This window comes from Montipora capricornis, chromosome 10, assembly GCF_036669925.1.
Source record: "Montipora capricornis isolate CH-2021 chromosome 10, ASM3666992v2, whole genome shotgun sequence".
NCBI lineage: Eukaryota > Metazoa > Cnidaria > Anthozoa > Scleractinia > Acroporidae > Montipora > Montipora capricornis.
The window spans coordinates 43,443,764-43,458,763 of NC_090892.1; the positions used below are offsets into that span (position 1 = coordinate 43,443,764).

Consider the following 15,000-nt stretch of genomic DNA (forward strand, 5'->3'; position numbering starts at 1 on the left):
TCATCCTTTGTCACCTGTTGCCACACAGATCCTAACAGTGCAAGGTAATTCTGCTCTCAGTTATCTCTGCTGGTTAAAAGTTTTCGAGCAGCTTTTGTTAATGTGACTCTTACATGTACGTACAGGTACCATAACTGCTTAAGGGTGTGTTGATAAAGGGACTACTCTTGTGAAATTGAGATGTAATGTTATTGTTATGTTTATTAATTCTTCAGGATTGCATCAGGTGGATGGGATAAAAGACTTATAGTGTGGGACATTCAGACAGGAGCAATTTTGGTATGGGTGGATACATTGTAGTTGTCATTTATTTGAAGAAGCCTAGTGCATGCAATTTTGTCGATATGTCTTGTGACTCAGAAAATTGGGTCAAATAGTAATTTGTGCAATTGCATCTTTTGTGCTATTAGTGGGAAGCATTGAATGAAGGTATAGTAACATCATGTCACTTCTCTCATGATGGACGCTACCTCGCCAACAGCAGTGATCTAGATTTTGCAGTCAGTGTGTGGGATGTTAGAGAGGGAGCCCTCATAAAGAAGCTCTTTAGTGAGTAGCCATTTATTCAGCTTTTGTCACACACAGAAAATTATTATGTGGAGGATTCACGTTAATAATGGCTTGGGGTTATTTGTGACACAGCATTCTTTGACAATAAATTAAATAAAACTTGTTGCGTTTATGTAAAGTTGTTAACTAATCTGATATGGTCCCCCTATTGACAAGCAATTAGTCACCCCTCCCCCCCCCCCCCTATCGATCACTGCGATGCAATATTGTATTTTTTGTAAGCCTTTTTTTAAAGCATGCATGTGTTGTATTATGTTGTTACTGTATTAATAAGATACATGAAAAATTATTCAATTCTGATTGACTGAGAGCAGTGCAGTTCAAGTGTAATGCAGGGCAAAAAGTGTAATACACCAGTGCAAAAATTGTAAAACCAGTGCAAATTACATATTGAAATTCTGGATTATGACTGGCTAATAAACAATATGTTCATGTAGGGTTTGGTCAGAAGCAATCAAATCTTTTGTTTTCAAATCAAGCGTGCACCCTGGATGGCACAATTTATGGCGCAATTTTTCCCAGATTGTGTGATACACGTGCATTTCTTCTGCTTAAACGTCTTGAATTTTTTCATGTATATATTGTTAATAAGCAATCACATGATTTTACTCATGCAATTTGGAATAAATAAGCACTTGTAAATGTTTTCAAAGACTACAAATTGCATTCGCCCTACGGGGTCATGCAATTTTGGTCGTCTTTGAAAAAATTTAATCATACTTATTTATTCCAAATTGCACTCGAAATCATGTGATTACCTATACTAAAAATAATAATAATTAAAAAAAAAAACTTGTTGCTTGTACATAGGTTGTTTCTCCCTGGCAACATACTTGGACACATTCCATTTTGGGGTCTTATCTTTTAAAGGCTCTTAGTTTTTGCATTACATGTAGCTGGAGGCAGTCATTATTAACCTTCTTTTGTTGGTGGAACCAGCTTTTGTTCATCTTTATTGCCCTCAGATGTCTCACAAAATTAATGTTGTTTTTCCCTGTTTCCTGCATTGCTCTCCCTGCAAGTCAGTGCTTTTTTCTTATTATTGTAATTTTCTCCAAAACTAAACAGACCACAAGAGCACAGTAACATGCTGTAGATTTTCTCCATTACAAAATCGTATTTGTACAACTTCCATGGATAGAACAACTAAGATCATTGACATGCTGACCTTCACTGAGGACTATAATGTCACCCTTACTCTAAAGTGAGTTTGAGTCAAATGATTATCTCATAATAAATTATTCTAAACACAGATGGTGTTAGTGGTAGTGTGTTGGCCACTACATTGGCCATGTGTTTGTTGCTTGTTGGGTTGGTGTAATGTTCAACAGGTTGGTAGGATCCAATTCATCACCATTTGTCTTGTTGATCTACAATCTGGGTCAAAAGACTTTACAACAATTCTCAAATTTTGGGTAAAAAGTAGAGAATTTAGTGTACAGTAATGCTTCCATCATTATACATGTATGAGCAACACCTGTTCTTCTTTCGCGGCCTTTTTCACACCCACCTTCCGCCCAGACAATGTTGAATGTTGGTCTTGATTTCAGAGACCATGAAAAATCAACATTGTAATGGGGGGAGGGGGAAAAGGGGGATATTTGTCCCAAAAGTGTTGACCAAGATTGTAGGTACATGTAACAATAGCACTGTTGTGTAACAACACATGGAACACATTAATTTTCTTGCTTTCTCTGTGCCACAAAGCTCCTTTTCATAAGATACAGCTCATATGATTTTTGTAGTCAGCTGACGAATTCATCTGGCTGATATTCCTTTTATTGAGCGTACATGTTAATAATGACATACCAAAAAGCATGGGTAATCACCATCATTTTAGGTGTGCTGCATTTGTTATGCTGGGTCAACAATTACCACAATAACATTTCAAGGAAAATAAAGATAATATGGTAGCTGGATTTTATTATTATTATTATTATTATTATTATTATTAAGAGAGCAAACTTGTGGATGAAATAGAAAATGGTTTGGACCCAGGAGTCGTCACAAGCAAATCATACATGTGCACAACAGACAAAACGATAACAGTCCTACCACCTTCTGAAACTATTGCATGCATACTACACAACATGCTCATTGCAAACAGACCTATACAAATTTATGATGCTTGCTGAAAAATGTCGAAGACAAGGACGACTCCAAGGACAGATTGGGAGAAGAATACAATGTCACAATTACCAGCAAGTTACACGTAAAAAAAAACTGGTGTACAAACCTTAAGAACAAAGTTCATTAAACCTTCACCAACTTCTACCTGCGCTAAAAAATACAAATGATTTCTTAACAGAAAACCTTAACTACACACAACTTTTTCCTTTCAGCTTTCAAACCTACTCTGACAGTCACTTACAACCATATCATAATGCGCCAATCACCACTCACTATCCTCACAACCTATCACATTACTTTTTCCACTTCCAATCACAACACAGACCAGAGCATCACTACATTCATTTGAATATCCAACCATCACTTGACTTTGAAGATGACTTCCACTAAGGTTGTTGAAATGTCAGTTACTGCCAACAGTCCTTCTCAGGACTACTTTCACTCAAATTCCATTGATGTTTGAGGACAAAATATAGTAATAAGTATGGGTTATTGACCAAGCGTGAGGTCAAGATGACTGGATATTGGCCAAGTTCTTTTTTTGCGTGTTTATGGACCGAGACGAAGTCGAGGTCCATAAACACGCAAAAAAAGAACGAGGCCAATATCCAGTCATCTTGACCGAACAATCTTGGTCAATAAAGGATTTATTATATGACTTAAAACACCAAAAAATGATCTTTGATCTTGCGGGACTGAGCGAGAAATCCCGAGCGGGCAGTATCGCTCCATCTTGCCCACTCGGGTAGCCAATCAGAGCGCGCGATTTGGTTCATCTTGCCCGCTCACAGAGCTAGTCATTTAATAACAATCATTATTACTATAAGAATGAACTTTAAAATGCTACTATGACCAAAAAGTCAATTCTTCTTGTTTTGATTTCAAAACCATGTTAACTAATAGTTACCCAAGTTTTAACCCTTGATATCAAGACACCCGTTTGTTTAGTGTTTAACAGGAATTTTCCTATTTAATGGTCCGTCATTACTACCTTTAAAATCTTGAGAGATGTGGATCCAGGAGAAAATGACATCAAAGACTCGCTAGTTTAAGAATGCAGTGGGTGTATACGTGGCTGAATTAAGATTTAGCACAGGAGTTTAGGCTTTCAGAAGTTAAACTCATGTTTTGCATGTACAAAAAGCTACAGTGTACATTTACACACTGGAACTTTAGGCTAGTGAGTAAATAATCAGTTTTCCCTAGATCCAGCACTCTGAGGTCCAATCGGTTAGTTTTGAACAAGAGTAACGGAGGACCATGTAATCCATTTAACTTATACTCAAAGTAAATAGCTTTGGATAAAAATCAAAGCTAAAAATTCTTCCAGTCAGGTGTTAAGGAAGCACACTTTAAAAAGCTAAAGAAAAAAAAGGAAGTAATTTTTCTGATCATAGAAGCACTTTAAATAGTTCAGTCACATTGAAAGGAAATATATATTTTTTCTCCTACATCTAGAGGTCACGTCAATGTCATTTCTAGCTGTTGTTTCAGTAAAGATGAACATTTATTGGCAACAGGATCATGGGATAAAAATATCCAAATCTGGGACATAGCAACTGGAGTTTACAGGTATGGAATGTGCCAATAGTGTTCAGTACCTAGTGGAAACTTGAAGATTATCGTTCCCAGGTGCATTATGTTGTTGGTGGTTTTAAAAAAAATTATTTTTCTTTGTCTTATATTTCATTATCTGAAACGAAGGAAAAATAAAATAATTAATTGAACTAATTTTAAAAATCTTGAACCAAATATACATGTAAAGTTGAACCATAACATATGTAGTAAATGTAAATACTATTTAATAGCTTACTTACTTACTTAGTTACTTTACTGCCTATGATGCCCTCTGGCATGTAGGACAGCAACAAAAGACCTCCATTCTTGTCTATCCTCAGGCTGAGCCTTTCTCTCGATTGAATCCCATGTCTCCCCTATTGCTCTTAGTTCTTCCATAACAGTCCTACGGCAGGTGATTTTTGGCCTTCCTCACTTTCTCTTCCCCTCCAGGGTCCAGTATAGCATAATTCTAGCATTGTCATCTTTACTATACCATACTATTTAAGATACAAACAATATTTTTATTTGTTTAAATGTTTTCAAACAAATGCACATCTCTGCAAAAATTCTCTAAATATATGTCCAAAACAACTGCAACTTGGACACAAAGGCTCATTTAAACTGTTTCAACAGTTGTCCAAGATTTGTCTATGTTACAAGACTTGGTATGCAACTTGTCCCAGACCTCAATGTATAAATACTGTAATTATAATAAATGTTGTTGTTGTGTGCTGTCAAAATGGCGTGCTTACTAAACAGTTCAACAAAGTTTAATGGATCTTTGGCTAATGTTGGGAGCGAAATTAAAGTAGTTATGCTCTAACTATAATAACTACAGTAGTTTATGGATGCATGTATCTTTAATTAAGCTACAGCTAGTCATGACTCACTGGTGTAAAGTGTGATCATGGTTATTCCGAAGCTCAGAAACATTTTACTTCTGTAAACTAGTGACCACAGTCACATACAATTTTTAAGGCCCATATGTTGTCTTTGTCATCATACAGGACACAAGGGCCAATTACCTTTTCCAAAGGACATGAAGGCTCTGTCAGTGCTTGCAACTTCAGTGAAGACGGTAAGGTTTCAATCGTATTGAATTCATGCACAGATATCACTTCTCTTTGTTAAGATTGTCCTAAACTAGTCATCTCTGAATGATCCCCACCATGCCAGCAAGTACATCTACATGTAAAAGAGGAATATAGCTTCCCTTTACTCTGATTAGGGACTTGGCTGACTTCATGCAAATTTGACATTGGGGTAGTGATAATGACAAGGACAAGGATAGCAATAGCGATACAGTGTTCTGATAATGATAATAATTAATATTTTAAATGACAAGTATAATAAATGTGATGATAATTATTAATATCATCATCATAAGTGAGAGTTTCTATGTTCAAATCTCACTTGCATGATTTTCAAGTACATGTATGCTCTTTTCATTTGTACTTTTAATTTGCCTTTTCATTCATGCGAATGACTTGCATTTTGACTGTTACAGGTAGTATGCTTGTGTCATCATCTTATGATGAAACCTTGGTCATCTGGGATGTTGAAAACTGCTGCCAAAAGTTTTCTCTGAAGGTAGAATTGTCCCTTTTCTCAAAGTAGAAAAGTTAAAGGTTGCTTGCCTTTAGGAACATTCATGTCACGAGTAACAGCTGACTGATTTACCTGAAATGGAAGACTAGACTAGAGATGAGGTGGTGTTTTCAAAACCCTGCGTGACATTCACACAGAGTCTAACCCTAACCCTAACCCTACTGCCAATTCATGGTTAAAAAGAAGAATAAAAGAAGCGTTCTACATCGCCCGCTTCTGTCCAGAACTAAACAAGCAAGTGCAATCAATGGATCTCGCCTTGCTCCCCATGGGAACAGGTATCACATAACTGGCTTTGCCTGAACTATAAGAACACTGAATGTATGCAGATTACTTTACTCTAATGATACCGGTAACGATCAAATTGATCGAAAACATCTAGATTCATAATTTTAACAGCTTTTTACCTTAAAGTTTTATATACTTATATAGTTATACTACTTTTATTGGCAAAATGTACATATTTTAACAGAATTTAGGGTTAGGGTTAATGAAAAAGTGCTGTGAGATGAGATGGTTTACTGTCCCAAATCTGAGAAGACTTGGGTGATCAACCATTTGCAGATGTGATCAGAAATGTAGCACATCTTCCTCATTTGCGTAAAGACAACCAACTGAGAAACTGGTCTCCAGTTTGCAGAATGGAAACCCTATTAACCCATTGACTCCCAGGGGTTCCCCATGGACAAGTAAAATCGTCTGGCGTTAGAATAAAATACTAAGTCTGGCCGGTTTCGGCCGGTTTGGACGTCAAAGCGTTAATAGTTTTTCAGTGAGTGATTAATAATTAATAAGGTTTACATTCCTGTTGGAGGTAGTGAATTTCTTGCTTACTTTTTGTGCCCTAATGCAGTCTTAGCAATGCAAGTTCTCTACAGTTTGCTGGAAAATTAATTTAACTATATAGATCGTTTTCACTCACGTGACTAGCAGCCATATTGGATTACTGAAACAAAAGAAAGTATTTGCATAAAAATAGATTTCAATTCCCGGAGGATCAGTTTGATGCACCATCATGGCTGCCATTCCCTTGGTTTGGAACACCAATATGGCGGCCGTGACGTCATGTGAAAATGCTCATAGAAAATGTGTTAACTAGCTAAATGCTGCATCAGCGTCAGCATTGTCAACTTGTGTACTGTATCCAGACATGCACCACAACTTTATCACAGTACTGTTATAATTTAATATATGGTAGAACAAAAACCTTTCTTTTGTTTTCTGTTGAAAATGTGTAGCCGACAGTATTTTTGTGTACCTTATTATTTTCTAGTTCAATTCTAGGTGACTTGCAAAATTTCAGCTGATTTTTAGCAAAATCGAAAAATGACCGAAAATTCAACATGCCCTAAGCATAATCATCACTTTGCAGGGCCACAGTGACTGGGTTAATGACTGTAGTTTTAGCAGTGATCAAAAGTGGATTATCTCTTGCTCAAAGGTTAGTTTTATTTTAGTTAAGTGAGGCAGTTGATCGAGTGAACTAAGATCAGTGATTTATATGTAGCCTACAGTACAAACGCCCTTGCAGTGTGAAAATAAACTCAATCCAACTTTACCCAAAAAGCCTTACCTTTAGTAGCGGTGCTTTCCTTGCATTGATGAGTGTTCAAACAGGCTATGAAAAACTTGAACACTTTCACAATTTGAGATGCAATACATTAAAAAACAAGTGGCAAATGTCATATCAGGGGTTCCAAACACCAATAAGCAGATGAAAGCACGACATCAAAGGTGGCATGCTTTTATTGTTTCGAGGTCTTAAGTACCCCTAATGAAACAGGAAGCACGAGTTTTTGGCATATCTTCTCAAAAAAGTGGCCGACTGTTGTTAGGTTTTGCTTATTTAAAAAATAGGTGCAGAGACAGCAGAGAAAAATCGCAATTGATTTGGATGTCATATCCAAATCTTTAAAGATTCTCGTCTACTTTTTCATTTGGTAGGTAAGCACCGTCACGTGATGTGGTGTACATCCTGTGATTGGTGCACTTAAGTGAAACCCAGTCGGTGATGAATTATTAGTGAGTGCGAGAAGGAAAACTTAAAAACTTACTGAATTTAAGTAAATTTCCAATCCCATTTCTAAAGTGTTAAATAATGTTTTTATCACAATGATTTTCATTGAACATGTTATTATTTTAAACCTTTCGGATCCCCTTATGCTTTCTGCTCTGTTAGCTACAGCTACATGTACCAGTGGTTAGGTGGCCCAAAGTTGTTGCAGTTGTCTTCATCTTTGACTTTGACTGTGTTTTCATTCAATTATGCATTGCATAAGCATGTTACATCTTGTCAGAAGCACATGACCTTGAAGCGTGTAACTTGCAACTCTTTTAGTTTCCAGCTTTTACTTGGAACAAAGCTGGAGATTTTAGGTCACCAATGTCATGCCCAAATATGGACAAAAATAAGATCGAGGCTGCATGCCCGGGAAAATGCATGAGCTACATTGCATCCAAATAAGGAAAGTTTGAAGGTAAAAAAAAACCCTAGCACTGAACCAGAGTTAAACGCTTCAAGGTCATGAGCTTAAGCAAGCGCGTTTTTGAGACGCAGACGGCAACGGCAACCGGACGTGAACTGTTATCCCTTTTAACTTATTTTCACACAACTATATTTACATTGCTAAGTATCTTTTCTCCATTAGAGATGATTAGTATTAAAAACATCTGGGAGACACGACTGTCCTGTCATGTAAAATGTTCTCTTCCGGTTGCTCGTGACCTTGAAGCGTTTAACTCTGGTTCAGTGCTAGGGTTTTTTGGAAATGGGATTGGAAATAGACCTAATCGGCTAACTCAATGTTGTACCCAATTCAAATCTCCCGGGACTAAGATTCTTTGTGTATTGTATTTGTATGATAATGTAGCATTCATATTTAAATGATATGGAAATACCTGGAACAAAACGTTTTATTCCCAAAGGGTTTGAATTGGGTACAACATTGAGTTAGCCGATTAGGTCTATTTACTTTCTCAAATCAGTATATAAAATCAGAAGCTCAGGACCTTAAAGCATTAAACTCTAGATTTAGCCAAGCCTAAAATCGGAGCTCCCGGGTTATTTATTCTTACAGTAAGTTAACCTAGCTTGAGCCTGCGATGTAATCGAAACCCAGTACCTGGTCAGCGGTCAACTTAAAAAAAAAAACAGCTGACTTCGATGAGCTCTAAACGTGAGCGCGCGATATGGTCACATGATACTGGTCACATTGGCATACTTGGGTGGACGGTCGTACGGTGACCAAAACCAAATTTTCTCGCACTGATGGATTACAATATTTACTTACCAACGGTAGGCGCGCGCTGAGCACCGCTAATAGCATACAAAAGTTTTCAGTGCGTTGATTGGCTGAGAGCACGTCAATTAATCTCAAACAGATTGCAGAAAAGTGAAATAGTGCAGAAAGTTGACCATCTCGAATTATTAATTTTTCTCGTACAATTTGGAATAAACAAGCACTTGTAGATTTTTTCAAAGACTACAAATTGCCAAATTTGTGTGTCTTTAAAGAAATTTACTCCTGCTTATTTATTCCAAATTAATTGCACTCGAAATCATGCGATAACCTTTGCAAATAGCATAAGGAGGTGAGATAAATAAAGGAAGTAAGTGGAATTTGGTTGTCTTTCAGGATAAAACTGTAAGAATGTGGAATATAGAGTCAAGTGATGACATACCAGTGGTGCTAGAACACAGAAAGAACATTGGGCTGAGGATTGTGCAGGTGTGTTTGGTACAGGCAATCGCATGATTGCGAGTGCAATTTGGAATAAAGAAGCAAGAGGAGTTTTCTTCAAAGACGAAGAAAATTAGGGCTCGTGCAATTTGTAATCTTGGAAAATAATTACGAGTGGTTATTTATTCCAAATTACAAGAGAAAAATCATTTCATTAATAATTAACGTGAAAAAATAGCGAGGAAGCCTGTCGTAACTAAGCAGAAGCAACGCGCGCGTATCACGCAATCACGTGAAAATTGCGCTATCCAAGGCACTCATTTGATTGCCAGGGCTAACTCTGACTTTCTTTGATCATTGACCAATGAGAATGCCTGGTTTGTTACGTCGTTTTGGGCTGAATTACTTCTTGTTTGCACTGCATTTTAAGGTCATGTTACGCGGGTTACTTTTAACGAAACAAAGTTGCGTAACAGCATTGTCTTAAAAGTTTTATTGTGATGTAACACGCAACAACTTTTAACGCAACGTTGTTGCTGTTAAGTAAAGAGCATCGCAACATGTAGGAGCCGGTTGCTCGAAGACTGGTTAGCGCTAACCTTTGGTTAACAGGTATCAAAACCTATAGGTTTCCATAGTATTTAACACTGGTTAACGCTAACCATGCTTCGAGTAACCCGGGCCAGGCCTCTAGTAAGCGCTAGACCAAAACAATGGCTGAAGAAGGAGAGAAGCTTGAAAATTTTCTATTGTTAATTCGACTCGTCGCGTTGCTTATTTTCCACGGGATCAAATGATGTGTAGCGATCACTGGAAAGGTCTTCCATCTCTTTTGGTTAACTTTTTTTGTCTTCTTTTGAAGCTTTTGTGCCTGTGTCCCACAGATGAAGTCGTTCTTTTAAAATGTTGATGAGCTTTAATCTTTCACCGTCGTCAAGATGGGTGCGAATTTCTAACTTGCAATCATCACCGTCCACAGAACGCCGTTTTTTTGCAAACATCCTCGTTTTCACTGGCACAACGCACAGGTTTCTGGGACATTGTTGCGTTAGAGCTGAGTCAACCGCAACCATGTTACACGAGACAACTTCAAAACACTGCACGTCGAACATGATTAAAAACCTTGCAACACGTCGCAGCAACAAATCATTGCGTTAAAAATTGTCCTGCGTATGTGTTACTCGGTACAGATATTAACGCAACAACGTTGCGTGACAAGTTGTCGTAGAAAGGTGTCCTGTGTAACGTCATCATTACATGAAACTGCTTTTTTCTAAGTGCAAGGAAGGATTACGTTTTTGCAACCGTTGGCCCTGTGGCACTTCAACAGACTTAACTGATTGGAGTGTAATGTAAGTCTGTTCAAATATAAGTGCTACACGGCCAACGTTCGCAAAAACGTAATCCTTCCTTGGATTTGTACATGTTGATTGTCGTGACTTTAACATCTTCAGTTCCCACGGCCTGCTCCCGTTTGACCTTGTAGCTCAGTCGGTAGAGCAGCGGTGATCTAACCCGAAGGTTCGTGAGTTCAATTTCCACCCTGGTCAGAGTTTTTTTCTGTCCTTGTGTGGGCCCTTTTCCATTAATAGGGCTAACGCTCACATGGTTCATATGGGGAAGAAACCTAGTAGTTAAGTTTGCTTTTTTTTTACCCAATCAAAATGGAGAAATTTTTTCGTGTTTATTCTTAAAACTATTACTTTTCTGAATTTAGCTTAGAGAAATGTTGAATAGTCAACATCGATTTAACATGTTTCAACACGGTTGAATGGGGGGGGGGGGGGGAGGGGGAGGGAGGAAAGGAACTTTAACTGTGTTGTCGTTCTAGCGTTGGATCTCTAATTGAGGACAGTGTAAATTGAAATAGACGACATTTGGCGACTATGTCTTCCACCTTCTTCACCCTATTCGTTTCATCTGTCGTGCAATTTTTCTTTTGGGATTTTAGTGTCAAAACTGCAACAAGCCCTTCTCGATAGCTCAGCTGGAAGATGAAGCAAGTCACAAATATTGTGTGTTCTGCCGGCTTGAACAGCCTACAGATTTCTCATCCAATCCCCAAGATTATTAATGTCAAGAAAGAAAGAAAGAAAGTTTTGAACTCGGCAGTATTTAAAGCGTGCAGCCTATGCGGCCGTGTATGCTAAAGAGACCCAGCTGGATTAGTGGACACGGAGTATGTGCATGGAATCCTGCGCCCGCGGTTCTGGGCCACCCCACCTCATGACAACTAAGGACGACGCCAGTCTCGTGTTAGCCACCACCTACTTTGATGATCAGTGAGCGGAGGACTTGTTGCAGTTCACTCTCTGGAACGGGTCAGGGGCTTGTTTTTCAAAAAGCCCAAAAATATTTCGTGCCTAAAAAGGAAAACAAGTTGTATCAGGGGAATTTGTATTAGAGGTGAAGCCGCTGTTACATGTTGAAACTTTCGGCTGAAAGTTATGTGCAACGGCGCTGCAACTGAACAAGGTTCAACAGGCGTTGCACCGTGCAATATGAAGGTTGAAACTTGTTCGGGAATGTTGAAACTGGTTTCGAAATGTTGTTACCAGATTCGCTTAAAACAAGTCGATACTATTTCAATGGCCTTTGCGCGTAAATTGCGGTTTCTGATTGTCTTACGCGGCATATGATCGTCTTTTATGGCGTAGGATTATCCATGGTGGTAACAAACACTTTGAAGCAGACCGTTCCAACTGCTTTCTTCAGAGCAGGCTCTGCAGAAAAGACCCTCTTAACGCAACCCCAGCAGGATTAGGGTGTCATCTCTGTTCAAGACCCTGTGCAAACATGACCGGGCTTGGTGCACACCTCCGCCTACGTCACCCGAGCTACGCGAACCACCAACCGTCTTCATCGCAAGCGATGTGACTTCCATGATGACGCGGCGTAGGATAGCGTAATAAGGCCGAGCGAGACCAGTTTCACGAAGTGGTGTTCAGGTGAAACTTGTTTTTATCACCACTGCGATCATTGCGACCTTTGCAGAAGTAGAAAGCGGTTCTACTCTTCCTGAAACATGTCTCGCAACGGAAGGTCAACAAAGTTTCATGACACCGACCATGTTACACGTTGCAACGCCTGCTGAAACTTGTTTCGCAGTGCCGTTGCACAAAAGCTTCAGCTAAAAGTTTCAACGTGTAAAAGCGCCGGCTTGAGTTCTTCTTATTTTGAAGAATTGACCTTTGAACAGGGTTCATCCTCCGAGACCCAGGAGCAGCTAGTCGGGACGATAGAATGTTCGTGTTGAAAGTTTGCTACAACAACGAGAAGAGCCCCTGGGCACTTTCTCTCACCGAACCAGTTCCAGAAGCTTTCGAATTCCCTGCTTCTGATTGGCCACTAAATAGTTTTTGTGGCCAATCAGCGAAGAAGAGCAGCCGGGTGGCTATGATCTTTTTGCACTCGAAGTAGTTCTCCTCATCGATCGCCATAGTTGCGTAGCGCGTTCAACGGGGAAAGTTTCAGAACAAAATGTTAACTAAGCCGGAAATATTACAAACTTTAGCATGGCTGCAACCAGCGAACAATCTCCGATAAATGTTTGCGACCTTCGAAAGATCCGCCGTAAACGTTTAAGGGAGAGTGTTTGTTGCTTGCAGCCGTGCTAAAACTTGTAATTTTTCCGGTTCCGTTAAACTTTCCTCGAGAAACTTTTGCCGTTGAACGCTCTAAGCAATTATGGCGATCGATGAGGAAAACTACTTTGCGTGCAAAAGGTTAGTCACCTGGCTGCTCCTCTTCGCTGATTGGCCGCAAAAAAAGTTTATTGGCCAATCAGAAGAAGGGAATTCGAACGCTTCTGGGACTGGTTCGGTAAGAGTAAGTGCCCAGGAGCTCTTCCCGTTCTTGTAATAAACTTTCACCACGAACATTCTATCGTCCCGACTAGCTGCTCCTAGGTCTCCGAGGATGGACAGGGTTCTAAGACCCAAAAAACTGCAGAATTTCGTGACTTGAAACGCTTTTCCTTTTGAAGAAAAAGAACGCCTCTACCCCCTACTTAGATTAATGCGGAAAACAATTCCCACGAAGAACATTCAACAGAACCAACTTAAATGCAACAGCCCTGCGTCCTATATATCGATCGAATGAAGTTAGAGATAGGCAAGATCTGCGCGCGTTTTATGTGCATGTATAGGCTGCGATGGGTATTTGTGATTTTCAGTTTATGAGGACCTGGCGTCATTCGCAATGCCATGGAAAATGTGCGCAGTGCACACACTCAAAGTTTTGGTTCTTGGTTGTAATTAATTTCTCTTTCCATCTGTAAATATTTCAGTGTAAATACTTTGAAGTTAAACTGTTGAGCACTTTCGTTTTATGTCCTTTCATGTGTACTCTATCTATCACGAATGCGTAGTGCTGTGAGGGTTCTCGTGAAGAGAAAGAGATGAAAGTAATTATGAACTTACGACTATGAGTGTATGAAGAAAGTTAACCCATTGACTCCCAGGGGTTCCCCATTGACATCTAAAATCGTCTGGCGTTAGACAAAGTAAAATACTAAGTCTGGCCGGTTTGGACGTCAAAGGGTTAATTAATGGGGACATTTTTTTCAGTGAGTGATTAAGGCTAGCAAAGGAAGTGTGTACAAAGTATTTACTCGAAGGAAACTCCTAGAGAGTTCAAGATCAAGCTCTGGTGAGTATACAGAAAGGTCTTGAGAAATATGCAGTGTCTATGAGTAGTGTTGTGTAGAAGGAGTGGGAATAAGAGGTATTTGGGGAGGGGATAGTTGTGTGAAGGAAGGGTGGGGTAGGATGGAGGTAATGGAGAAGATCAGGGAGGGGTAGGTGAGTAGAAGGGAGGGAAAGCTGGGTAGTTCTTTTTAACCCTCTGAAAAAAACTAAGCCTTTTTTTTAAAAAAACTACAACCCCCCCCCCCCAAAAAAAAAAAAAAGAAAAAGCCCCTTTTTCAGTGGCGGATCCAAACCTTGAGCTAAGGGGGGGGGGGGGGGGGTTTTTTTCAGTGTGTGAACCCAAAAAAATTTTAAGCCTCAATTTTTACCAGAATATATAATTTTTGCCAAAATAGGGGGGGGGGGGGGGCCCCTCCCCTAGATCCGCCACTGTTTTTAGACAGTTGATAAAAAAAAAAGCAGTTAAAAAAACTTTAACTGGTCTTGCGAATTAAAAATATTGCGATTGTCTTAAAAATATTCAAACCAAAAACAAAATAAAACTACAACATGCATCTGTGTCAAAATGTTTGCAAGACACTGGGTTTTTGTTTTTTTTAGTTTTTTTTTGTCTTTCAAGTGTTTAAAGTTTGACAAGAAACGTGCGAATTCCAACACAAATATCACGAGGTTAAGTTGACCATATTGTTTCTGCAAAGTCAAAAATTCACTCTCCAAGACGAGGTTATTTATCACCTGGCAAAATTCCATCGTTTTGGAGGTTGTTTATTGTTCATCAGCATCACAAATTCTTGCCGATTTTG

At 39.0% G+C, this 15,000-nt stretch overlaps 1 protein-coding gene across 2 annotated transcripts in view; it reads left to right on the forward strand.

Annotated features, from left to right (window-relative positions):
- Positions 1–11,659, forward strand: part of LOC138021335 (WD repeat-containing protein 88-like) — an 18,916-nt gene extending 7,257 nt beyond the window's left edge. The window contains exons 4-13 of one of the 2 annotated variants that reach the window (XM_068868178.1): positions 1–44; positions 216–279; positions 411–549; positions 1,639–1,774; positions 4,159–4,272; positions 5,268–5,338; positions 5,768–5,850; positions 7,241–7,309; positions 9,504–9,596; positions 11,500–11,659. The exon at positions 1–44 is cut by the window's left edge and continues 42 nt beyond it. In XM_068868178.1, the coding sequence (XP_068724279.1) occupies positions 1–44; positions 216–279; positions 411–549; positions 1,639–1,774; positions 4,159–4,272; positions 5,268–5,338; positions 5,768–5,850; positions 7,241–7,309; positions 9,504–9,596; positions 11,500–11,622 (936 nt within the window). In that variant the 3' untranslated portion in view covers positions 11,623–11,659. Of the gene's footprint in view, positions 45–215; positions 280–410; positions 550–1,638; positions 1,775–4,158; positions 4,273–5,267; positions 5,339–5,767; positions 5,851–7,240; positions 7,310–8,206; positions 8,354–9,503; positions 9,597–11,499 lie in introns of those variants that run through there. The other variant, XM_068868179.1, reaches the window with a different exon arrangement.
- The last annotated feature ends 3,341 nt before the right edge of the window (positions 11,660–15,000 follow it).